General features: G+C 41.3%; 1 protein-coding gene across 1 annotated transcript in view; it reads left to right on the forward strand.

The window, feature by feature from the left end:
* The window catches only part of USP33 (ubiquitin specific peptidase 33), a 315,907-nt gene that overhangs the window by 141,653 nt on the left and 146,972 nt on the right, over nt 1–27,282 (forward strand). Inside the window, exons 11-13 of the mRNA XM_053693333.1 lie at nt 5,297–5,409; nt 13,578–13,750; nt 13,839–13,909. Of these exons, the coding sequence (XP_053549308.1) occupies nt 5,297–5,409; nt 13,578–13,750; nt 13,839–13,909 (357 nt within the window). The remainder of the gene's footprint in view (nt 1–5,296; nt 5,410–13,577; nt 13,751–13,838; nt 13,910–27,282) is intronic.

Below are 27,282 nucleotides of genomic sequence, written 5' to 3' on the forward strand. Positions count from 1 at the left end.
TCTGTCCTTCAAGATGGAGACCATCCGTTCTATTCTTCCTTTGGTCCAAAAGGGTCAGTTTATGACGACCATAGATCTGAAGGACACATATCTTCATGTTCCTTTTTACAGGGATCATTACCAGTATCTGTTTGCCTTCCTGGACAAACATTTCCAGTTTGTTGCCCTTCCTTTTGGCCTTGCTACAGCTCACAGAATTTTTACAAAGGTTCTAGGGGCTCTTCTGGCAGTGGTGAGGTCCCAGGGTATTGCTGTGGTGCCTTATCTAGACGACATTCTATTTCAAGCACCATCTTTTTATCTAGTAAGATCTCATACCGAGATGTTGTCTATTCTACGTTTGTTTCTTGGGAACAATCATAGATTTGCTGTCCAGGAAGATTTTTCTGACGGACGTCAGAAAATCCAAGCTTCATGTTTCTTGCCTGTCTCTCCAGTCTGCTATTCGTCCATCTGTGGCTCAATGCATGTAGGTGATTGGAATGATGGTTGCCTCCATGGACATTATTCCTTTTGCTCGGTTCCATCTGAGACGCTCAGTCAATGGAACGGGGACCACTCAGATCTCTCGCAGAAGATGCATTTAGATTCACCAACAAGAGTTTCACTCTCACTCTCATGGTGGGTTTCACAGGACCATCTGTCTCGAGGCACATGCTTCCTGAGGCCTTCCTGGGTGATTGTGACTACCGAAGCTAGCCTGTTAGGCTGAGGAGCAGTTTGGGGTTTCTTAAAGACACAGGGTCTTTGGACTCCAGAGGAGTCGTCTCTTCCAATAAACATCTTGAAGTTGAGAGCAATTTTCTATGCTTTAATAGCTTTGCCTCAACTACAGGGAGTGCAGAATTATTAGGCAAATGAGTATTTTGACCACATCATCCTCTTTATGCATGTTGTCTTACTCCAAGCTGTATAGGCTCGAAAGCCTACTACCAATTAAGCATATTAGGTGATGTGCATCTCTGTAATGAGAAGGGGTGTGGTCTAATGACATCAACACCCTATATCAGGTGTGCATAATTATTAGGCAACTTCCTTTCCTTTGGCAAAATGGGTCAAAAGAAGGACTTGACAGGCTCAGAAAAGTCAAAAATAGTGAGATATCTTGCAGAGGGATGCAGCACTCTTAAAATTGCAAAGCTTCTGAAGCGTGATCATCGAACAATCAAGCGTTTCATTCAAAATAGTCAACAGGGTCGCAAGAAGCGTGTGGAAAAACCAAGGCGCAAAATAACTGCCCATGAACTGAGAAAAGTCAAGCGTGCAGCTGCCAAGATGCCACTTGCCACCAGTTTGGCCATATTTCAGAGCTGCAACATCACTGGAGTGCCCAAAAGCACAAGGTGTGCAATACTCAGAGACATGGCCAAGGTAAGAAAGGCTGAAAGACGACCACCACTGAACAAGACACACAAGCTGAAACGTCAAGACTGGGCCAAGAAATACCTCAAGACTGACTTTTCTAAGGTTTTATGGACTGATGAAATGAGAGTGAGTCTTGATGGGCCAGATGGATGGGCCCGTGGCTGGATTGGTAAAGGGCAGAGAGCTCCAGTCCGACTCAGACGCCAGCAAGGTGGAGGTGGAGTACTGGTTTGGGCTGGTATCATCAAAGATGAGCTTGTGGGGCCTTTTCGGGTTGAGGATGGAGTCGAGCTCAACTCCCAGTCCTACTGCCAGTTTCTGGAAGATACCTTCTTCAAGCAGTGGTACAGGAAGAAGTCTGCATCCTTCAAGAAAAACATGATTTTCATGCAGGACAATGCTCCATCACACGCGTCCAAGTACTCCACAGCGTGGCTGGCAAGAAAGGGTATAAAAGAAGAAAATCTAATGACATGGCCTCCTTGTTCACCTGATCTGAACCCCATTGAGAACCTGTGGTCCATCATCAAATGTGAGATTTACAAGGAGGGAAAACAGTACACCTCTCTGAACAGTGTCTGGGAGGCTGTGGTTGCTGCTGCACGCAATGTTGATGGTGAACAGATCAAAACATTGACAGAATCCATGGATGGCAGGCTTTTGAGTGTCCTTGCAAAGAAAGGTGGCTATATTGGTCACTGATTTGTTTTTGTTTTGTTTTTGAATGTCAGAAATGTATATTTGTGAATGTTGAGATGTTATATTGGTTTCACTGGTAAAAATAAATAATTGAAATGGGTATATATTTGTTTTTTGTTAAGTTGCCTAATAATTATGCACAGTAATAGTTACCTGCACACACACATATCCCCCTAAAATAGCTATAACTAAAAACAAACTAAAAACTACTTCCAAAACTATTCAGCTTTGATATTAATGAGTTTTTTGGGTTCATTGAGAACATGGTTGTTGTTCAATAATAAAATTAATCCTCAAAAATACAACTTGCCTAATAATTCTGCACTCCCTGTAGCTTTGGTCCGATTTATCAGATTTTAGTCGGAGAACATCACCTCGGTGGCCTACATAAATCACCAGGGAGGAACTCTGAGTCTCACGATTGCCATCTCTCTGCCATCCACTTACCAGGGGTGGACAACTGGGAGGCGGATTTTCTAAGCAGGCAGACATTTCATCCCGGAGAGTGGGCTTTCCACCAAGAGGTTTTCACAATGATAACTCTCAGGTGGGGGGTTCCGGAGTTGGATCTGATGGCATCTTGTCAAAACACCAAGCTTCCAAAGTACAGTTCAAGGTCAAGAGATCCTCAAGCCGTTCTGGTAGATGCTCTAGCGGTTCCTTGGAGCTTCAGCCTAGCATACCAGTTTCCTCCATTTTGCGTTTCTTCCACGAGTAATTGCTCGCATCCAACAGGAGAGAACTTCTGTGATTCTAATAGCTCCTGCATGGCCTCGCAGGATCTGGTTCGCGGATCTGGTGAGGATGTCATCTTTTCCTCCATGGAGGTTACCTTTCAGGAAGGACCTTCTACTTCAGGGTCCCTTTCTTCATCCAAATCTGGTTTCTCTAAAGCTGACTGCTTGGAGATTGAACGTCTAAGTTTGGCTAGACGTGGCTTCTCTGAGAAAGTCATAGATACTATGCTTCAGGCTCGTAAACCGGTTACTCGCAGAATTTACCATAGGGTATGGTGTAAATACCTTTATTGGTGTGATTCAAAAGGTTTTTCTTGGAACAAAGTAAGGGTTCCTCAAATTTTGGCTTTTCTTTAGGAGGGCCTGGCAGTCAGTACTTTGAAGGGTCAGATTTCTGCTCTGTCTATTCTTCTGTATAAACGTCTGGCAGTTCTGCCAGATGTTCAGTCTTTTATTTAGGCTTTAGTCAGAATCAGGCCTGTGTATAAATCTGTTGCTTCTCCTTGGAGTTTTAACCTTGTTCTTAGAGTTTTGCAGCAGGCTCCGTTTGAGCAGATGCATTCTGTTAGTATTATAGTGAATGTCAACTTTCATGATAAAGTGCCGGTTTTAAAAAAACTATTAAAAAAACGGGGCACTTTCATTCATGAAAGTTTATATTGCACCGGATTTTACAAATACTCACCTTCTTCTCCTGAAACACCGGATCGCTGATCCCACACCTGCAGCTCCTCTGTACTTCGTCAGCAACGACAAAACCGGCTCTCTCCTATCACGGCTCCCCCAGACCCCCCCCAGGAGTGTTTATCTGGTGAGGCCACGCCGTGATTGGAGGAAGCCGGTTTCGTCATTGATGTGTTAGTACAGCAGGAAGAAGCAGGCGGGGAGATCAGCAATCCGGTGTTTCAGGAGAGGAAGGTAAGTATTTGTAAAATCCTGTGCAATGTAAACTTTCATGAATGTTTTTAATAGTTTTTTTAAAAAACGGGAACTTTATCATGAAAGTTTACATTCACTTTAAGGTTCTATCTTGGAAGGTTTTGTTTCTCCTTGCTATTTCTTCTGCTCGCAGATTTTCCGAACTTTGCAGTGTGGTTCCCCTTACCTTATATTTCATGCTGATAAGGCGGTCCTTCGTACAAAGCTAGGGTTTTTACCTAAGGTAGTGTCGGATCGCAATATTAATCAGGACATTGTTGTTTCTTCTTCCCAGAAGGAACGTCTTTTGCATAACTTGGATGTTGTGCATGCTCTTAAATTTTATGTTCAAGCAACTAAAGATTTTCGACAGACTTCTGCCCTGTTTGTTGTTTTCTCTGGTAAGCGTAGGGGTCAGAAGGCCACTTCTACCTCTCTTTCTCTCTGATTGAGAAGTGTTATCCGGTTAGCTTATGAGAAAGCTGAACAGCAGCTTCCTGAGAGAATTCCATTAGAGCTGTTTTATCTTCATGGGCTTTCAATAATGAAACTTCTGTGGAGCAAATCTGTAAGGCGGCCACTTGGAGTCTATTCATACTTTTTTCCAAATTCTACAAATTTGATATTTTTGCCTCAGCTAAGGCTTCTTTTGGGAGAAAGGTTCTTCAAGCGGTGGTGCCTTCAGTGTAGGTTACCTGTCTTGTTCTCCCTCCCTATTCATTCTGTGTCCTCTAGCTTGGGTATTGGTTCCCGCTAGTAATTAGAATGTTTTGTCGACTCTATGCCATAGGAAAGAAAACAACATTTATGCTTACCTGATAAATGTATTTCTTTCCGGGCATAGAGAGTCCACGACCCACCCTTGTTTAAATTCAGACAACAGTTTTTTTGTACAAACCTGAGGCACCTCTTTATCCTTGTGTTACTTCTTTTTCCGTTACCTTCAGCCGAATGACTGGGGATTATGGGTAAGGGAAGTGATACTTAACAGCTTTGCTGGGGTGATCTTTGCTGCCTCCTGCTGGCCAGGAGTGAATATCCCACTAGTAATTAGAATGTTTTGTGGGCTCTCTATGCCCAGAAATAAATACATTTATCAGGTAAGCATACATTGTTTTTTTTTCTTTCATAATTCAGATAGAGCATGTAATTTTAAATAACTTTCCAATTTACTTCTATTATTAAATTTGATCATTCTCTTGGTATCCTTTGCTAAAGGTGCAGCAATGCACTATTGGGATCTAGCTGAACACATCTGGTGAGCTCCAGTTGTGCATTCCAGCTCCTGAGTTTATCTTGGTATGCTTTTCAACAAAGGATACCAATAGAACAAAGTGTTTTCAAACAGGATGTTCAATCTGAATCACAAATGAAAAAAAATGGCCTAATGAAAGGGGGACCTTGGGTTACAACATGGCAGTGCCCGTGCCTTTTTTTCTTTTCTTCAATATTATTTAGTAAATCTGTATATTATTCTTAGGTTATTATTTAATGACACTTTTATTCTACTTTGGGTTGATTTTCTCATCTCTGTCGTGTGTCTGATGAGGTTTTTCCATTGTATTATTTTGCTGCAGCTCCACCTATGTGCCCTCCTAAAAAGAAAAAACAGAAGAAGTACCGGAGTGTGATATCGGATATATTTGACGGGACAATTGTAAGCTCTGTGCAGTGCCTGACATGTGATCGAGTAAGTCCTCCCAACACTTCCAGGGCACAATAATATGTGACTAGCAATAAAATCAAATGATCCGTTTGATATAATTAACGTTAAGCATGTGCATTTTATTGTATTTTCATTTGTTTGAGAAACGAATGATGAATTTTGCCGCAGGAAGCGGTGTTTGTCTCTCTCTGGCGCCAGATTTATGAAAGTGCAAATCACAAATGTCTGGATTTGCACAGATATTTGCATGTTTGACACAAATAAATCTGACACCCAAAAGACTAAAATGCCATATTCATCATTCGTTTTTCAAACTAGTGCAGATTACGAAAAAAAAATATTTTTAAGACCTCTTATAAGAACAAATACAAATGATTGTTAAACATTTTAGAACATAATTAAATATTCATTTTAATTATTGATAAAACGGAGTATGTTTACTTATAAATTACATTAAAGGTTCAGTAAATGCAATAGATTTGCATAATCAAAAAATTACACAATAAAAAGAGCATGCAATAGCACTTAGTCTGAACTTCAAATGAGTAGTAGATTTTTTCTTTCTGACCAGTTGCAAAGTTATGTCTATTTCCACTCCTAATATATCGTGACAGCCATGTGCACATTTTGTTAATGTAAGTAAGCTGGAAAGTTGTTTAAAATTGCTGCTCTATTTGAATCATGAAAGTTTGATTTTGACTTGAGTGTCCCTTTAAAACTGTTTCTACGTGTAGGACATTTAAAGAGCACTGCACTCACTGATTTTGTGAGCATTGAGATTGGGCGGCAATCTCTGTTTCCCAGTATGATTAAATGCAGTGTGCAGTATTTCTCTGCTTAAAAAAATATATTGACAAGAAGGAGGAATGTGATTTAAGTGCACACAAATAAATTAACAGCATCTGGTAAACAAAGAAGATCCTAAAATATGCTCCATTTTTTTTTTACCTTGTATTAGAGATATAGAAATAATGCAGTAATATTAATGTCACCTTTAAAGTGATGGTAAAGTATTGCAAACTTCAACATGCGATAGTATAGATAACAAAAAAAAAATGCACTTTCATTCACCAAAACGCTGAAAACTGTCAGTATTTGTAAATATTTACTTTTTAGATGCTTCCATTTCAGCTCCGTTCCTCCACCTGTACAATCGCCGCCATAGATTTTAAAAATCACGTGTTTTCAACTTGCAATCAGAATCCTGGCCAGTCGGGGACTGTAAAACACACTAACATGCCCCTCGTAAGCTATGCGCATGCGCTACATGTTAGATCTCAGACTGATCGTCTGAAAACATGTATTAAGCAATTAACGCATGCGCAAAGTGAATAGTTGAACAATATTCCTTATATAATGACGTAGAGAGCGGGTTGTTCCGCTCTCTACTACAACTCATACACAGATCAGGAAGTAATACTGGGGGCGGAGCAAGGAGCGATAACGCTCAGTAAGTAAAATATTATTTAAAAAAAAAAAATTGAATTTTAAATAAAAAAAAACTAGCGATTTTGGTGATAGAGACTTAAGTAATACGATTTTATCTTCACATTGCCCTCAATTTACCATCACTTTAATTCCACCGTTCTTAGTAATCTGTTTTAACTGTTTAATGATTAGATTGTGTGTGTAAAATTGTGCTTCCATTACAGGATCTTGCCTGTCCTTTTTCACATTTCTAACAAAGCAATGTCAATAATGTCAATCAGAGGCTGTTTTGCACAAGCCATTGCATTCGTTGTAACTGTGCCTGTCCCTGTCCAAATGAGGAGATTGGCGGGCATCCTCAGACTGCTTCAGCCTTTTCCTAGTAAAGTCAAGAAACCTTTGTTTTGTTTAAAAAAAAAAAAAAAAGTTACCCCATAGTGTCTTGTTCCAAATGGTAAAATATTGCACAAATCTCAACTAAAAACATTTATTGAAGTAGTGTCTTGTTAAGATGATTAAATGGGTGAGGTCACGGTGCATGCGTGAGATATAGCAAATTATTTTATGTACTTGATTTATCAAAAGCCTAACTGATTATTTCTCTAGGTTTTATTAAAGGGACATGAAAAACAAAATGTTTCTGTCACGATTCAGAGAGAACACAATTTTAACAAACATTCCAATTTACTTCAATTATCCAGTTTGTTTATTTCTCTTGGTATTATTTTTTGAAAAGCACACCTAGGTAGGCTCACCATATATGTTCAGCTGCATCAGTGCATTGCTGCTCCGTCAGCAAAGGATACCAAGAAAATTAAGCATAAATGATAATAGAAGTAAATTGGAGTTGTTTAAGAATGACTGCTCTAACTCAATCATACAAGAAAAGTTTTGTTTCATGTCCCTTTAAAATGATGCACCTTTTCGGCATAGTGTGAGTGTGCCTACACAATAAGTTCTATTATGTTCCCAATTGGGGCTTCAGTCCTCACAAAGTCAATCTATTTGTCAGGGTTTTTCCCTGTTTTGTTTGACATGTGCTGCTGGCAGCCATTTTACTCACCTCTCTTCCTGACTATGGTGCATTGTGGGGGATGCTGCTCATTTCCTGCACTTCCTTTTATGGCCAGACTGTTGTGCATCATCCATGTGAGACAGGATGCAGTCTCAGAATTGTGATGTCATCATTTATTATTTAAAGGGCCTCTGTTCAGTATGCTTTGCCTTTGCGTTGTCTCAGACCTGTTTGTGAGAGCTCCTGTGTATTACCTGACTGCCCTGACGTCCTTCCTGGTTCCTAATCCCTGACTTGTTCCTGACTCTACTGTTTTCCTTGTTCCTGATTCCGACTCGTCTGACTATTCGCTTTGGCTCCTGACTCGGCTCGTCTGACTACCAGCTCTGGATTTGACTTGTGGACTTTTTATTATTTTTTGCTATTAATAAAGGTGTGATTATTTTTGCACTTCTCGTCTGTCTGATTCCTCGCACCCTGACATTACGCAAAGGCCATGAATCCTGATGGTGCTAATTATCCACCTTTACCTGCCATCATTTCCAGGATGGATGTACAGGATCACCGCTTGAATCAATTTGCACTATCCCTGCAAACCCTGCTGACTCGCACTGCACATTTGGACCAAAGTGTCCTGCAAGTTATGGCTGCTCCTGTTTCAGCTGCTGCACCTATGCCTACCAGGAGCATGTCCGGTTCTGCATCGCTACCTCAGCTATATGGAGGCGATCCTATTCAGTGCAGAGTGTTTTTGAACCAGGTGGGCATTTACTTTGAGATGTTACCTCAGGCGTTTCCCTCTGACAGAGCTAAGGTGGGATTTCTCATCTCGTTACTCTCTGACACAGATCTTGCCTGGGCTAATCCCTTGTGGGAGACTAATAAACCTGTGATTTCCAATTACCCTGAATTTGTGGCCTCCTTTCGAAGGGTATTTCATGTTCCGGCTCGCTCCTCCTCTGCTGCTAAACGACTTATGTCCATTCAGCAAGGTACAAGATCTGTTGCTCAGTATGCTATTGAGTTCCGTACGCTTGCCGCAGAGGTAGGTTGGAACAATGAAGCCCTTGTTGCCGCCTTCTTTCATGGGCTCTCTGATGCGATTAAAGACGAAGTTGCTGCCAGAGATTTACCAGAGGATCTCGAGGCATTGGTGTCTCTTTTGATCCTAATTGACATCGGACTCAGAGAGAGGCCCTCTTTCAAGGAGCGCTTGCGGAAGCCTCCTGTTCCGTTGTCTCCTACGTGTTCGTTCCCACCCATGCCTCCGTCTCCTCCCATGCCTCCTGGTCCCGAGTCACCAGGTACTGCTGAGCCGATGCAGTTGGGATTCACGCGTCTCTCCGTGGCGGAGAGGGCCTTTAGGAGGAGGGAGGGGCTCTGCCTCTATTGTGGGTTACAGGGCCACCTTTTGAAGTCTTGTCCTACGCGGCCGGGAAACGCTCACACCTAAGGTCCTGTCGGGGGCAGACATTGGGTGGTTTATCCTCGTCCCCGGAACCGCTTAAGGAGAAACCTTTGGTCACAGTTGTCTTTTCCTGGGTGGTCTCCTCCATAGTCACTCAGGCTCTTGTTGACTCCGGTGCTGCGGGCTATTTCATTGACAGTGCTTTTGTATCAAAGCACTCCATTCCTGTTTTGCCTCGGTCCGTTCCACTTGCTATTGAGGCCATTGATGGCAGGCCCCTTCAGCTCGCACTCTTTACTCACGAAACTACTCTGTTGTCCATGGCTGTTGGGGCTCTCCATTTTGAAACCCTCCAGTTCCAGGTGATAAACTCTGCGCATTTTCCGGTTGTTCTGGGTTATCCCTGGCTCCAAAAGCACAATCCCAGTCTCGACTGGCGCAGGTCCGAAATATTGTCGTGGTCCCCGCAATGTATTTCCACTTGTCTTCGGAAACCAGTTAAAGTCTTGTGCACTTCTTCGGTATCTCAATTACCAGAGGAGTACTAGACGTTTTTGACAAGGTGCATGCCGGTACGTTGCCTCCTCACCAGTCTTAAGATTGTGCCATAGACCTGCAACCCGGGGCCATTCCTCCTCGGGGGCCAAGTTTACCCTCTGTCTGTTGCAGAGAATTGTTCTATGGAGGAGTATGTTGCCAATGCTCTGTCGCGGGTGATCATCCGCAAATCCTGCTCTCCTGCAGGGGCTGGCTTCTTCTTTTTGAAGAAAAAGGGTGGCGTGTTAAGACCATGCATCGATTATAGGGGTCTTAATAGTCTTACCATTAAGAATGCTTACCCTATTCCGCTCATTACGGAACTCTTTGATAGCCTCAAGGGAGCTACGGTCTTTACTAAACTTGATTTGAGAGGAGCGTACAATCTCGTTAGGATTAAGGAGGGCCACGAATGGAAAACAGCATTTAACACCAGGAGCGGACATTATGAGTATCTTGTAATGCCCTTTGGCCTATGTAATGCTCCTGCTGTTTTTCAGGAATTTATTAATGATGTCCTACGAGATATGTTGCAACAGTGTGTTGTGGTATACTTAGACAACATCCTCATACACTAACCCACACTTGAGGATCATCGTTCTGATGTTACATGGGTTCTTCAGAAACTACGTGAGAACGGCCTGTTTTGTAAACTCAAGAAATGTGAGTTCCATCAGACTCAAGTAACCTTCCTAGGTTATGTTATCTCCGTTGCAGGGTTCTCCATGGATCCTGAAAAGTTATCTGCAGTTCTTCAGTGGCCTCGCCCAGTTGGTCTTCGGTCTATTCATTGTTTTTTGGGGTTCGCCAATTATTATAGAAAGTTTATTAAAAACTTTTCTTCCTTGGTCAAACCTATCACAGACATGACCCGTAAAGAGAATGATCCACTCCATTGGTCACCTACTGCCATTAAGGCCTTTGATAGTCTTAAGACTGCCTTTGCTGCTGCTCCAGTTCTGGCTCATCCTAACCCTATCCTGCCTTTCGTTCTTGAGGTCGATGCGTCTGAGACTGGAGTAGGTGCCCTCTTGTCTCAACGTCCTACGCCTGACAGTTCCTTGCATCCGTGTGGTTTCTTCTCTAAGAAATTGTCTCCAGCGGAGTGCAATTATGAAATTGGCGACAGGGAATTACTGGCCATAATTTTGGCACTCAAGGAATGGAGGCATCTTCTCGAGGGTACTAGCGTGCCAGTGCTCATTCTTACTGACCACAAGAATTTAACTTATCTATCTGAAGCAAAACGTTTGTCGCCCCGACAGGCCAGATGGGTGCTATTTTTGTCTCGGTTTAATTATGTGGTCTCCTACCTGTCTGGTAGTAAGAATGTTAGGGCTGATGCCCTCTCTCGACAATTTTCGCCTCTGTCCAAGGAGGAGTCTGTACCTACTCCTGTTATACCTACTGACCATATTTTGGCTACCATACGTACTAATTTGACTTCTCCCTTGGGGGAGGAGATTCTGGCTGCACAAACCAATGCACCTCCTGAGAAACCTAGTGGTAAGTGTTTTGTTCCTGAGAATCTTCAAATTAAACTTTTGCACACTTACTACTATCCTAAAGCCGCAGGTTACCCAGGCAAGAACCAAATGATTTGGTCTGTCACTTGACAATTCTGGTGGCCAGGTCTTCGTTCTGATGTTGCTGCGTATGTTGCCTCCTGCTCAGTTTGTGCACAGAATATGACTCCTCGACGTCTTCCTGTGGGTCTTCTTCAACCTATTGCTAGTGGTGAGTGTCCTTGGACACATCTTTCCATGGACTTAATTGTCGAGCTCCCTGTTTCCAATGGCAATACCGTTATCCTTATGGTGGTTGACCGTTTTTCTAAAATGTCACATTGCATTCCCTTGATAAAGCTGCCTACCAACTCAGGAGCTTGCTTCAGTTTTTGCCCCGGAGATCTTCCGTTTACATGGGTTACCCAAGGAGATAGTGTTGGACCGGGGTAGCCAGTTTGTCTCCAGATTTTGTTGTACCTTTTGTGCTCAAATGGGGATCCAGCTTTCCTTCTCCTTGGCATATCACCCTCAATCCAATGGGGCTGCGTAACGGTCTAATCTAGCTCTGGAACAGTTCCTCCGTTGCTGTGTCTCAGATCACCACAATAATTGGTCTGAACTGTTACCTTGGGCAGAGTTTGCTCGTAATAGTGCTATTAATGCTTCCTCCAAGTAATCCCCGTTCATGGCGCATTATGGGTTTCAACCATCCTTGTTGCCCGATTCATTCATGTCTCAGGGTATGCCGGCTTTGGAGGAGCATCTCCGGCTACTCCGTTCCACCTTCGTGTGCCTTCCAATAAATTTGCTCCCCGTTATGTTGGTCCTTTTCGAATACTCTGAGGGGTTAATCCTGTGGCCTACGCTCTTGACCTTCCTCCTGCTATGCGCATCTCCAATGTTTTTCATGTCTCCCTCTTGAAACCATTGGTTTGTAATCAGTTTACCACTGTGTTGCCTCGTCCCCGTCCTATTTTTTTTGACTACCATGAGGAGTATGAGGTCAGCAGCATTATTGACTCTCGTATGTCCAGGGGCCGTGTACAGTATTTGGTTCACTGAAGGGGCTACGGTCCGGAGGAGCGTTCTTGGGTTCCCTCCTCTGATGTTCATGCTCCCGCCCTCCTCTTTGCCTTCCATACCCATTTCCCCAATAAGCCTTTTGTCCTCCCGCGGGGGAGGGGTTGTTGAGGGGAGGGTACTGTCAGGGTTTTTTCCCTGTTGTGTTTGCCATGTGCTGCTTGCAGCCATTTTACTCACCTCTCTTCCTGACTATGTTGCATTGTGCGGGATTCTGCTCATTTCCTGCACTTTATTTTATGGCCAGATTGGTGTGCATCATCCGTGTGAGACAAGATGCAGTCTCAGAATTGTGATGTCATCATTTATTATTTGAAGGGCCTCTGTTCAGTATGCTTTGCCTTTGCGTTGTCTCAGACCTGTTTGTGAGAGCTCCTGTGTATTACCTGGCTGCCTGATATCCTTCCTGGTTCCTGATCCCTGGCTTGTTCCTGACTCTACTGTTTTCCTTGTTTCTGATTCCGGCTCGTCTGACTATTCGCTTTGGCTCCTGACTCGGCTCGTCTGACTACCAGCTCTGGTTTTGACTCCTGGCTTGTTATTTGACTTGTGGACTTTTTATTATTTTTTGCTATTAATAAAGGTGTGATTATTTTTGCACTTCTCGTCTCAGTCTGATTCCTGGCACCCTGACACTATGATACTAAGTATAGTGTGCTTTTTTTCTATATATTAATAGGTTTAAAGATTGTAATAATTATAAAAATGATATTTCCACTTGCATACATAAAGGGATACTAAGCCCATATTTTTTCTTTCATGATTCATATAGAGCATGCAATTTTAAGCAACTTTCTAATGTATTCCTATTATCCATTTTTCTTCATTCTCTTGCTATCTTTATTTGCAAAAGCAGAAATGTAAGATTAGGAGCCGGGCCATTTTTGGTTCAGCACCTGGCTAGCGCTTGCTGATTGGTGACTACATTTAGCAACTAATCAGCAAGTGCTAGCCAGGTGCTGAACCAAAAATGGGCCAGCCCTAAACCTTACAATTCTGCTTTTTTAAATAAAGATAGCAATAGAACAAAGAAAAATTGATAATAGTAAATTAAAAAGTTGCTTAAAATGGCCTGCTCTATCTTAATCATGAAAGAAAATATTTGGGTTTAGTATCCCTTTAAGTGTTTTTAGTTGTGTATTAGTAATACAAATCTGTCTAGTAATAGAGATATAAACATGTTATTAAAAAATTGCTAATCTGTTTTACATCTCAGATCTCAGTAACACTGGAAACATTTCAGGACCTGTCCCTGCCCATCCCAGGTAAGGAAGATCTGGCCAAGCTGCACTCATCAAGCCACCAGACATCTTTAGTCAAGGCCGGGTCATGTGGCGAGGCATACGCTCCACAAGGATGGCTAGCTTTTTTTCTGGAATACTTTAAAAGGTAACAAGGTGTCATTTATCTATGATTTTGTGAAATCTGCGGATTGTCTTTGTCTAAAAGTCTCAGTAATACTTTTTCTTTCTTTAAGCTGGTTTTGGGGTCCTACGGTGACTTTGCAGGACTGCCTTGCTGCCTTTTTTGCCAGGGATGAACTTAAAGGTAAGTTTTTTTATTATTATTATGGTTTATTCATAAATTCCATAATATGATGAATTATTACTAGTGAATCTCTAATAAGAAAAATCTGAATACTTTATAAAGATTTCTGTAAATTCTCAATTACTGTAAAAAGGAAAAACAATTACATTTTGTAGTGACATCATATGCTTATGTAGTGTTAAATAAAAATACTAAGCTCATCTTAGATTTGAAAGTGGGAAGAAAGGAAGAAGGTTACAACATAGTACTTTTAAGATTTATACATAAAGGGAAGCTCTTGCATTTATTTCTATGTATATAATCCAAGATTTTAATGGCTAACTTATAGAACTCAGAATAGCATAATCAATAAATGCATAATAAATAGACTATGCACATGCACTTAGTTGGTAATTCACATTACTAGTAGATTTTTTTTTCTGACAAATTTCAAAGTTTGTTGTAGTTTGTTTCCCACTGCAGCATGCGACAGCCATCAGCCAATCACAAAATGCATATACGTATATTGTATAAATCTTGCACATGCTCAGTAGGACCTGGTAACTCAGAAAATGTTTATATAATGATTGTGCATATTTAGATAATACTTTTGAATCAGAGAGGAGTTTAACCCCTTAATGACCAGTGGCGTAACTTGTACATCGCTGGTCTTTCTATGGGGGTTGATTTTTTTAACAGTGCAATCTCACTGTCAGCAGCGAGGCTGCGCTAATTTAGGAAGCCAGCGGGAGGGAAGGTGTAATAGCATGGTCTTGCTGAAAGACCCTCACTATTATAACAGACAATCCCTTAACAACCAATGACATACAGTATACGTCATGGACGTTAAAGGGTTAAAATTGTGTGCTCTAAGTAACATTATTGCCTACTGATTTATTTTAAAGGATCACATAACCACATTATCCTTCCGATAACCTAACCACAAATACTGAGGTTGCCACCCTTGATAAAGATTCTTGGCGCACGGTGCCTAAAGTAGAAGGGGCTATTTCCACTCTGGCTAAGAGAATTACGATCCCTATAGAGGATAGCTGCTCCTTTAAGGATCCCATGGATAAAAAGCTGGAATCTTATTTGAAGAAGATGTTTGTGCAAGGTCTTCAATGGCAACCTGCAGTTTGTATTGCCACAGTAGCAAGTGCGGCATCTTATTGGTGCAACGCCTTGTCTGAATCAATTTTAGTAGAGACTCCGTTGGAGGAGATACAAGATATGTTTAAGGCTCTCAAACTAGCCAATTCCTTTATATCTGATGCTAACATGCAAGTTATTAGACTGGGAGCCAAGATGTCTGGCTTCACTGTCCTAGCCCGCAGAGCATTGTGGCTAAAATCTTGGTCAGCTGATGTTACCTCTAAGTCCAAGTTTCTGGCTCTTCCTTACAAGGGTAAGATCTTGTTCGGACCTGGTCTGGCAGAAATAATTTCTGATATTACGGGTGGAAAAGGGTCTTTTCTTTCATGTAATTAGCAAGAGTCCATGAGCTAGTGACGTATGGGATATACATTCCTACCAGGAGGGGCAAAGTTTCCCAAACCTCAAAATGCCTATAAATACACCCCTCACCACACCCACAATTCAGTTTTACAAACTTTGCCTCCGATGGAGGTGGTGAAGTAAGTTTGTGCTAGATTCTACGTTGATATGCGCTCCGCAACAAGTTGGAGCCCGGTTTTCCTCTCAGCGTGCAGTGAATGTCAGAGGGATGTGAGGAGAGTATTGCCTATTTGAATGCAGTGATCTCCTTCTACGGGGTCTATTTCATAGGTTCTCTGTTATCGGTCGTAGAGATTCATCTCTTACCTCCCTTTTCAGATCGACGATATACTCTTATATATACCATTACCTCTGCTGATTCTCGTTTCAGTACTGGTTTGGCTTTCTACAAACATGTAGATGAGTGTCCTGGGGTAAGTAAATCTTATTTTCTGTGACACTCTAAGCTATGGTTGGGCACTTTGTTTATAAAGTTCTAAATATATGTATTCAAACATTTATTTGCCTTGACTCAGAATGTTCAACTTTCCTTATTTTCAGACAGTCAGTTTCATATTTGGGATAATGCATTTGATTTAATCATTTTTTCTTACCTTCAAAAATTTGACTTTTTTCCCTGTGGGCTGTTAGGCTCGCGGGGGCTGAAAATGCTTCATTTTATTGCGTCATTCTTGGCGCAGACTTTTTTGGCGCAAAAATTCTTTTCCGTTTCCGGCGTCATACGTGTCGCCGGAAGTTGCGTCATTTTTTTGACGTTATTTTGCGCCAAAAATGTCGGCGTTCCGGATGTGGCGTCATTTTGGCGCCAAAAAGCATTTAGGCGCCAAATAATGTGGGCGTCTTATTGGCGCTAAAAAATATGGGCGTCCCTTTTGTCTCCACATTATTTAAGTCTCATTTTTCATTGCTTCTGGTGGCTAGAAGCTTGTTTTTTGGCATTTTTTCCCATTCCTGAAACTGTCATTTAAGGAATTTGATTAATTTTGCTTTATATGTTGTTGTTTTTTCTCTTACATATTGCAAGATGTCTCACGTTGCATCTGAGTCAGAAGATACTACAGGAAAATCGCTGTCTAGTGCTGGATCTACCAAAGCTAAGTGTATCTGCTGTAAACTTTTGGTAGCTATTCCTCCAGCTGTTGTTTGTATTGATTGTCATGACAAACTTGTTAAAGCAGATAATATTTCCTTTAGTAAAGTACCATTGCCTGTTGCAGTTCCTTCAACATCTAAGGTGCAGAATGTTCCTGATAACATAAGAGATTTTGTTTCTGAATCCATAAAGAAGGCTATGTCTGTTATTTCTCCTTCTAGTAAACGTAAAAAATCTTTTAAAACTTCTCTCCCTACAGATGAATTTTTAAATGAACATCATCATTCTGATTCTGATAACTCTTCTGGTTCAGAGGATTCTGTCTCAGAGGTTGATGCTGATAAATCTTCATATTTATTTAAAATGGAATTTATTCGTTCTTTACTTAAAGAAGTTCTAATTGCTTTAGAAATAGAGGATTCTGGTCCTCTTGATACTAATTCTAAACGTTTGGATAAGGTATTTAAATCTCCTGTGGTTATTCCAGAAGTTTTTCCTGTTCCTAATGCTATTTCTGCAGTAATTTCCAAAGAATGGGATAAATTGGGTAATTCATTTACTCCCTCTAAACGTTTTAAGCAATTATATCCTGTGCCGTCTGACAGATTAGAATTTTGGGACAAAATCCCTAAAGTTGATGGGGCTATTTCTACCCTTGCTAAACGTACTACTATTCCTACGTCAGATGGTACTTCGTTTAAGGATCCTTTAGATAGGAAAATTGAGTCCTTTCTAAGAAAAGCTTATCTGTGTTCAGGTAATCTTCTTAGACCTGCTATATCTTTGGCTGATGTTGCTGCAGCTTCAACTTTTTGGTTGGAAACTCTAGCGCAACAAGTAACACATCATGATTCTCATGATATTATTATTCTTCTTCAGCATGCTAATAATTTTATCTGTGATGCCATCTTTGATATTATCAGAGTTGATGTCAGGTTTATGTCTCTAGCTATTTTAGCTAGAAGAGCTTTATGGCTTAAGACTTGGAATGCTGATATGGCTTCTAAATCAACTCTACTTTCCATTTCTTTCCAGGGTAACAAATTATTTGGTTCTCAGTTGGATTCTATTATCTCAACTGTTACTGGTGGGAAAGGAACTTTTTTACCACAGGATAAAAAATCTAAGGGTAAAAACAGAGCTAATAATCGTTTTCGTTCCTTTCGTTTCAACAAAGAACAAAAACCTGATCCTTCATCCTCAGGAGCAGTTTCAGTTTGGAAACCATCTCCAATCTGGAATAAATCCAAGCCAGCCAGAAAGGCAAAGCCTGCTTCTAAGTCCACATGAAGGTGCGGCCCTCATTCCAGCTCAGCTGGTAGGGGGCAGGTTACGTTTTTTCAAAGAAATTTGGATCAATTCTGTTCACAATCTTTGGATTCAGAACATTGTTTCAGAAGGGTACAGAATTGGTTTCAAGATGAGACCTCCTGCAAAGAGATTTTTTCTTTCCCGTGTCCCAGTAAATCCAGTAAAAGCTCAAGCATTTCTGAATTGTGTTTCAGATCTAGAGTTGACTGGAGTAATTATGCCAGTTCCAGTTCAGGAACAGGGGATGGGGTTTTATTCAAATCTCTTCATTGTACCAAAGAAGGAGAATTCCTTCAGACCAGTTCTGGATCTAAAAATATTGAATCGTTATGTAAGGATACCAACGTTCAAGATGGTAACTGTAAGGACTATTTTGCCTTTTGTTCAGCAAGGGAATTATATGTCCACAATAGATTTACAGGATGCATATCTGCATATTCCGATTCATCCGGATCATTATCGGTTCCTGAGATTCTCTTTTCTGGACAAGCATTACCAGTTTGTGGCTCTGCCGTTTGGCCTTGCTACAGCTCCAAGAATTTTTACAAAGGTTCTCGGTGCCCTTCTGTCTGTAATCAGAGAACAGGGTATTGTGGTATTTCCTTATTTGGACGATATCTTGGTACTTGCTCAGTCTTTACATTTAGCAGAATTTCATACGAATCGACTTGTGTTGTTTCTTCAAGATCATGGTTGGAGGATCAATTTACCAAAAAGTTCATTGATTCCTCAGACAAGGGTAACCTTTCTGGGTTTCCAAATAGATTCAGTGTCCATGACTCTGTCTTTAACAGACAAGAGGCGTCTAAAACTGATGGCAGCTTGTCGAAACCTTCAGTCACAATCATTCCCTTCGGTAGCCTTATGCATGGAAATTCTAGGTCTTATGACTGCTGCATCGGACGCGATCCCCTTTGCTCGTTTTCACATGCGACCTCTTCAGCTTTGTATGCTGAATCAATGGTGCAAGGATTACACAAAGATATCTCAATTAATATCTTTAAAACCGATTGTTCGACACTCTCTAACGTGGTGGACAGATCAACATCGTTTAGTTCAGGGGGCTTCTTTTGTGCTTCCGACCTGGACTGTAATTTCAACAGATGCAAGTCTCACAGGTTGGGGAGCTGTGTGGGGATCTCTGACGGCACACGGAGTTTGGGAATCTCAGGAGGTGAGATTACCGATCAATATTTTGGAACTCCGTGCAATTTTCAGAGCTCTTCAGTTTTGGCCTCTTCTGAAGAGAGAATCGTTCATTTGTTTTCAGACAGACAATGTCACAACTGTGGCATACATCAATCATCAAGGAGGAACTCACAGTCCTCTGGCTATGAAAGAAGTATCTCGAATTTTGGTTTGGGCGGAATCCAGCTCCTGTCTAATCTCTGCGGTTCATATCCCAGGTGTAGACAATTGGGAAGCGGATTATCTCAGTCGCCAAACGTTGCATCCGGGCGAATGGTCTCTTCACCCAGAGGTATTTCTTCAGATCGTTCAAATGTGGGAACTTCCAGAAATAGATTTGATGGCGTCCCATCTAAACAAGAAACTTCCCAGGTATCTGTCCAGATCCCGGGATCCTCAGGCGGAGGCAGTGGATGCATTATCACTTCCTTGGAAGTATCATCCTGCCTATATCTTTCCGCCCCTAGTTCTTCTTCCAAGAGTAATCTCCAAGATTCTGAAGGAATGCTCGTTTGTTCTGCTGGTAGCTCCGGCATGGCCTCACAGGTTTTGGTATGCGGATCTTGTCCGGATGGCCTCTTGCCAACTGTGGACTCTTTCGTTAAGACCAGACCTTCTGTCACAAGGTCCTTTTTTCCATCAGGATCTGAAATCCTTAAATTTAAAGGTATGGAGATTGAACGCTTGATTCTTCGTCAAAGAGGTTTCTCTGACGCTGTGATTAATACTATGTTACAGGCTCGTAAATCTGTATCTAGAGAGATATATTATAGAGTCTGGAAGACTTATATTTCTTGGTGTATTTCTCATCATTTTTCTTGGCATTCTTTCAGAATTCCGAGAATTTTACAGTTTCTTCAGGATGGTTTAGATAAAGGTTTGTCCGCAAGTTCCTTGAAAGGACAAATCTCTGCTCTTTCTGTTCTTTTTCACAGAAAGATTGCTATTCTTCCTGATATTCATTGTTTTGTACAAGCTTTGGTTCGTATAAAACCTGTCATTAAGTCAATTTCTCCTCCTTGGAGTTTGAATTTGGTTCTGGGGGCTCTTCAAGCTCCTCCGTTTGAACTTATGCATTCATTGAACATTAAATTACTTTCTTGGAAAGTTTTGTTCCTTTTGGCCATCTCTTCTGCCAGAAGAGTTTCTGAATTATCTGCTCTTTCTTGTGAGTCTCCTTTTCTGATTTTTCATCAGGATAAGGCGGTGTTGCGAACTTCTTTTGAATTTTTACCTAAAGTTGTGAATTCCAACAACATTAGTAGAGAAATTGTGGTTCCTTCATTATGTCCTAATCCTAAGAATTCTAAGGAGAAATCGTTGCATTCTTTGGATGCTGTTAGAGCTTTGAAATATTATGTTGAAGCTACTAAATCTTTCAGAAAGACTTCTAGTCTATTTGTTATCTTTTCCGGTTCTAGAAAAGGCCAGAAAGCTTCTGCCATTTCTTTGGCATCTTGGTTGAAATCTTTAATTCATCTTGCCTATGTTGAGTCGGGTAAAACTCCGCCTCAGAGAATTACAGCTCATTCTACTAGGTCAGTTTCTACTTCCTGGGCGTTTAGGAATGAAGCTTCGGTTGATCAGATTTGCAAAGCAGCAACTTGGTCCTCTTTGCATACTTTTACTAAATTCTACCATTTTGATGTATTTTCTTCTTCTGAAGCAGTTTTTGGTAGAAAAGTACTTCAGGCAGCGGTTTCAGTTTGAATCTTCTGCTTATGTTTTTCGTTAAACTTTATTTTGGGTGTGGATTATTTTCAGCAGGAATTGGCTGTCTTTATTTTATCCCTCCCTCTCTAGTGACTCTTGTGTGGAAAGATCCACATCTTGGGTAATCATTATCCCATACGTCACTAGCTCATGAAAGAAAACATAATTTATGTAAGAACTTACCTGATAAATTCATTTCTTTCATATTAGCAAGAGTCCATGAGGCCCGCCCTTTTTTTGTGGTGGTTATGATTTTGTATAAAGCACAATTATTCCAATTCCTTATTTTATATGCTTTCGCACTTTTTTATCACCCCACTTCTTGGCTATTCGTTAAACTGAATTGTGGGTGTGGTGAGGGGTGTATTTATAGGCATTTTGAGGTTTGGGAAACTTTGCCCCTCCTGGTAGGAATGTATATCCCATACGTCACTAGCTCATGGACTCTTGCTAATATGAAAGAAATGAATTTATCAGGTAAGTTCTTACATAAATTATGTTTTCTACCGCAAAACAAATTGAACAGACTCAAAGGACGTCAAAGTAATTTTCGTTCCTTTCGTAACTTCAAAAGTCTTCCTGTTCCAAGCATAGAGCAGTCCAAGTCTTCTTGGAAGCCCAATCAGTCTTGAAATAAGGGGAAGCAATCAAAGAAACCCTCAGCTGAGTCTAAGTCAGCATGAAGGGTCGGCCCCCGGTCTGGGATCGGATCAAGTGGGGGGCAGACTTTCCCTGTTTTATCAAGCGTGGAGACAAGATGTCCCAGATCCTTGGGCTGTGGACATAGTATCTCAGGGTTACAAAATAGAATTCAAAACTTTCCCTCCCGGGGGCAGATTCCACCTCTCAAGATTATCTGCAGACCAGGTAAAAAGAGGGGCATTCTTGAACTGTGTTCAGGACCTTTACTCCCTGGGAGTGATTGTTCCAGTTCCAGTAAGGGAACAGGGTCTAGGATTCTATTCAAATCTGTTCGTGGTTCCCAAAAAAGAGGGAACTTTTTGACCCATTTTAGACCTAAAGTGCCTCAACAAGTTTCTCAGGGTACGTACCGTACTTCAAAATGGAAACCATTAGTTCCATTCTTCCTTTGGTCCAAGAGGGTCAGTTCATGATGACCATAGACCTGAAGGACGCGTATCTTCATGTTCCCATCCACAGGGATCATCACAAATTCCTGAGATTCGCCTTTCTAGACAAACACTTTCAGTTTGTGGCTCTTCCGTTTGGCCTTGCCACAGCCCCCATAATTTTCTCAAAGGTTCTGGGGGCTCTCTTAGCAGTGATCCGGTCTTGAGGAATTGCAGTGGCGCCATACCTGGACGACATATTGGTTCAGGCGCCATATTTTCAACAAGCAAACTCTCATACAGAGATCTTGTTGTCTTTTTTACGTTCCCACGGTTGGAAAGTGAAACTGGAAAAGAGTTCCCTTGTTTCAGCTTTAAGGGTGTTTTTTTAGGGACCCTAACAGATTCCCTATCTATGAAATTTTTTATGACGGAGGTCTTCAGTCTACTGTTTGGCCATCAGTGGCTCAATGTATGGAGGTAATTGGTCTGATGGTCGCTTCCATGGACATCATTCCCTTTGCTCGATTTCATTTGAGAGCTCTGCAATTATGCATGCTCAGACAATGGAATGGAGACCATTCTGATCTGTCTCAGAGGATAGATCTAGACCAGTCGACAAGAGACTCTCTTCCGTGGTGGCTTTCTCAGGACCATCTGTCTCAGGGCACATGCACATGTAGACTTTTCTGGGTAATTGTGACTACGGACGCCAGCCTGCTAGTTTTGGGAGCAGTCTAGGACTCGTTAAAGGGGCAGGGACTATGGATGTGGGAGGAGTCTGCTCTCCCCATAAACATCTTGAAGTTAAAAGCGATTTACAATGCTCTGATGGCTTGGTCTCAATTGTCTTTAGCCCAGTTTATCAGGTTTCAGTCAGACAACATCATCACCTCAGTGCCATACATCAACCACCAGGGAGGAAAGGAGTTCCTTAGCCATGAAGGAGGTGGCACGGATTATTCAGTGGGCGGAAGCTCACAATTTTTGTCTATCTGCCATCCACATTCCTGGAGTGGACAACTTGGAATCGGATTTCCGGAGCAGACAGACATTTCATCTTGAAAGTGGGGTCTCCATCTGGAGGTGTTCTCCAGGTTAACCCTCAAATGGGGGGTGCCGGAGTTGGATCTGATGGCCTCTCTGCAGAAGCCAAGCCTTTAAGGTATTGTTCAAGGTCAAGAGATCCTCAGGCCGCTCTGATAGATGCTCTGGCAGTTCCTTGGGATTTCGGTCTAGCATACCTGTTTCCTCCATTTGCGCTCCTTCCACAAGTTATTGCTCATATCAAACAAGAGAGAGCATCGGTAATTCTAATAGCTCCTGCATGGCCTCGCAGGATCTGGTATGCAGACCTAGTGAAGATGTCATCTTGGCCGCCTTGGAGGTTGCCTCTGAGGAAGGACGTTCTAACTCAGGGTCCATTCCTCCATCCAAATCTAGTTTCTCTGACGCTGACTGCTTGGAGATTGAACGCTTAGTTCTGTCTAAGCGTGGATTTTCTGAGTCGGTCATTGAGACCATGATCCAGGCTCGCAAGCCTGTTACTCGAAAAATGTACCGTAAGGTATGGCATAAATACCTTTATTGGTGTGAATCTAAGGGCTACTCTTGGAGTAGGGTCAGGATTCCTAGAATTTTTTCTTTTCTTCAGGAAGGTCAGTCAGTTCTCTGAAAGGTCAGATTTCTGCATTATCTATTTTGTTACACAAGCGTCAGGCGAATGTGCCAGATGTTCAATCTTTTTGTCAGGCCCTGGTCAGTATCCGGCCTGTGTTTAAACCTGTTGCTCCTCCTTGGAGCCTTAATATTTTTCTTAAAGTTTTGCTCCGTTTGAGCCAATGCATTCCATAGATATTAAGTTGATATCTTGGAAGGTTTTATTTGTTATTCTGCTTGGAGAGTTTCGGAACTCTCGGCTTTGCAGTGGGATTCGCCTTACCTTGTCTTTCATGCGGATAAGGCAGTACTTCGTACTAAATTGGGGTTTCTTCCTAAAGTGGTTTCGGATAGAAATATTAAACAGGAAATTATTGTTCCTTCTCTCTGTCCCAATCCTCCTTCTCTCTGTCCCAATCCTCCTTCTCTCTGTCCCAATCCTCCTTCTCATAAAGAACGTCTGTTGCACAATTTGGATGTTGTGCGTGCTCTAATGCGACTAAGGATTTTCACCAGTCTTCTGCCCTGTTTGTTTGTTTCTCATGAAAGCGTCAGAAGGCTACTTCTACTTCTCTTTCCCTCTGGTTGAGAAGTATGATTCGTTTAGCTTATGAGACTGCTGGACAGCAGACTCCTGAGAGAATATTACAGCTCATTACACTAGGGCTGTCTCCTCTTCTTGGGCTTTTAAAAATGAAGCTTCTGTGGAACAGATTTACAAGGCTGCAACTTGGTCCTCTCTGCATACTTTTTACAAATTTTACTAATTTGTTACTTTTGCCTTGTCTGAGGCATCTTTTGGGAGAAAGGTTCTTCAAGTGGTGGTGCCTTCTGTTTAGGTCTGCCTGTCTTGTTCTCCCTCCCTGTTCATTCTGTGTCCTCTAGCTTGGGTATTGGTTTCCACTAGTAATTGAATGATGTTGTGGACTCTCCATATATTAGGAAAGAAAACAAAATGTATGCTTACCTGATAAATGTCTTTCTTTCCGGATATGGAGAGTCCACAACCCCCACCCTTTATTAAGACCATTATTTTTTGACTAAACCTCAGGCACCTCTATACCTTTTGTGTTATTCCTTTTCCATTTCCATTTGGTCGAATGACTGGGGATTATGGGTAGGGGAGTGATACTTTAACAGCTTTGCTGTGGTGCTCTTTGCCTCCTCCTGCTGGCAAGGCTGATATTCCACTAGTAATTGAATGACGTTGTGGACTCTCCATATCCGCAAATAAATAAATACATTTATCGTGTAAGCATAAATTTTGTTTTTATAAATCATCACACATAAGCTAAAGCTAGAGTTTGAATTTAAAGGGCCATTATAAGATCATGTAATTTTATCACTGTCAAACCTGCAACTCTGTGTTTAACCCCCACAAATGAGTTAAACACATATTTAAAGTACCACTTCTGAGCTGCAGAGAACTGGTTGTCCCAAACGGGAACTGCTGCTGACCTGGCAAGATTGACATTGCAGCAAAAATGTAGCAGCAAACTCGAAAAGAGAAGGAAAAAAAACGATACTGTACTAAAAGCGAATTTATAGCTGCTATTTTAGAATAATTACCTAAGTAACTATATTAAAATGTGTATAAAAAACAGACAGCACTACAAATACAGATCCAATAGTGTATGTATTTATGTTTAAAAATACACTAAAAACATATAAAATTAGAGATTTATTACTATAAAAAATTACTGTAGTCTACCGGACATATAAAGCAAAATAATTTTGCCAAAAACAAAATTATTTTCTTAGCACAAACCAAGAGCAAAAATAATTGGCCAGTTAAGAGACTTGGAATCTCTCCAAACTCCTGATTAGTGTCTGACCAGACTAAACAGGAACATGACGTGTTTCAAGGACACGCCTCTTCATCACCTAAAGAAGTTTCTGCAGCTTCTTTTAAAGATGGTTCTTCCTTTTTAAAAATGAAAAAAGTATGAATTAAAGGGACAGTAAAGTCATAATTAGAAATTCACAGCATACAATTTTAAACAATTTCCCAATTTATTTCTATTATTTAATTTGCTTCCTTTTCTTGTTATACTTTGCTGAAATGTTTATCTAGGTATGCTCAGGAGCAGCAGAGAACTTAGGTTCTAGCTGCTGATTGGTGGCTGCATATATACAGATTGTCATTGGCTCACCCCATGTGTTTGGTTAGAAACCAGTAGAGCATTGCTGCTCCTTCAACAAATGATACCAAGAGAAGAAGCAAATTTGATAATAGAAGTAAACTGGAAAGTTGTTTAAAATTGTATGTTCTACCTAAATAATGAGAGAAAATCTTTGGGTTTCATGTCCCTTTAACCTTTATTTTGGATTTCTTTCCAATATGAAATGGAAGTTCTCTGAAAGTTGAGGTTTCTGAATTGTCCGTTCTTTTCCACTAGAAGACTGCTTTACATGCTATTGTGATATATATATACAGACCTAGAAATAATGTGTCCTTTGTTCAGCCACCCCATTCAACTCTAGGATCTAAATTTGGTTGTGCAGGTTCTTCAGCTTCTTCCTTTTTCACAAAGCACCAGCTTCTAAGACCATTCTCCTGAAAGCTTTATCCAGAGCAATTTCTGTTTATAAACTTTGTGTTTCTCATCTGATTTTACACCAGGAATTGTTTAGAACATCCCTGTCATTGTTTTGGTAGAAAGTTTATTCTCAGGACATTCATTCTGAGATGTGGTTCCTTCATTCTGTCACACTGCTATAAATGAAAAGATGCTCCTCTGTGCAATACTGATGTTTCCAAAGCTCTTTAATATAATTTCTCTTGTAAGATGTATCGAGTCCACGGATTCATCCTTTACTTGTGGGATATTCTCCTTCCCAACAGGAAGTGGCAAAGAGAGCACACAGCAGAGCTGTCCATATAGCTCCCCCTCTAGCTCCACCCCCCAGTCATTCTCTTTGCCGGCTCTAAGCAATCGGAATGGTAAAGTGAATGTGGTGTTAGAATTGTAGTTTTTATTTTCTACAAGCAAGAGTTTATTTTAAATGGTACCAGTGTGTACTATTTACTCTCTAGCAGAAGGGAGATGAAGATTTCTGCAGGGAGGAAGATGATTTTAGCATGTTGTAACTAAAATCCACTGCTGTTCCCACACAGGACTGAGGAGTACAAGAGAACTTCAGTTGGGGGAACGGTTTGCAGGTTAGGCTGCAATAAGGTATGTTCAGTTATTTATTTCTAGACAAGACTGTGATAATGCTAGAAAAGACTGCTAATATCCCCATGAGGGAAGGGTAAGCTGTATTCAGAGACTAAGTATGGAATTTCAAGCTTACATAACAGGGCTAGTTTATGCTGGTTGACACTACTTCAGGGCAAACGGTTTTTATTGAAAAATTCGTTTTTTGAGACACTTTGAAGGTTCCTGTGGGTTTCTTTCAGGGGTTGTTACCTACATGACTATTATTAAAATACTTGGGAGTGTTTAGAAGCCATGGTGGAACCCCCTCTCAGAATGTGTCCCACTTGTACTGATATGTCTATACACTTTAAAGAACATATTGTTGCACTTAAAAATGTGGCCCAAGATGATTCTCAGACAGAAGGTAACGAGGTTAGCCCGTCAACCTCTCCCCAAGTGTCACAACCAGTTACGCCCGCTCAAGCGACGCCTATCACCTCTAGTGCATCTAACTCTTTTACCTTGCAAGACTTGGCGGCAGTTATGAATAATACCCTCTCAGTGTTTTTATCTAAACTGCCCGTGTTACCTGCAAAGCGCGATAGCTCTGTTTTAAGAACAGATAATGAGCATTCTGACACTTTAGTAGCCGTATCCGATATACCCTCACAACACTCTGAAGTGGGGGCGAGGGATGTG

Source organism: Bombina bombina, chromosome 10 (genome assembly GCF_027579735.1).
Source record: "Bombina bombina isolate aBomBom1 chromosome 10, aBomBom1.pri, whole genome shotgun sequence".
Taxonomy (NCBI): Eukaryota; Metazoa; Chordata; class Amphibia; order Anura; family Bombinatoridae; genus Bombina; species Bombina bombina.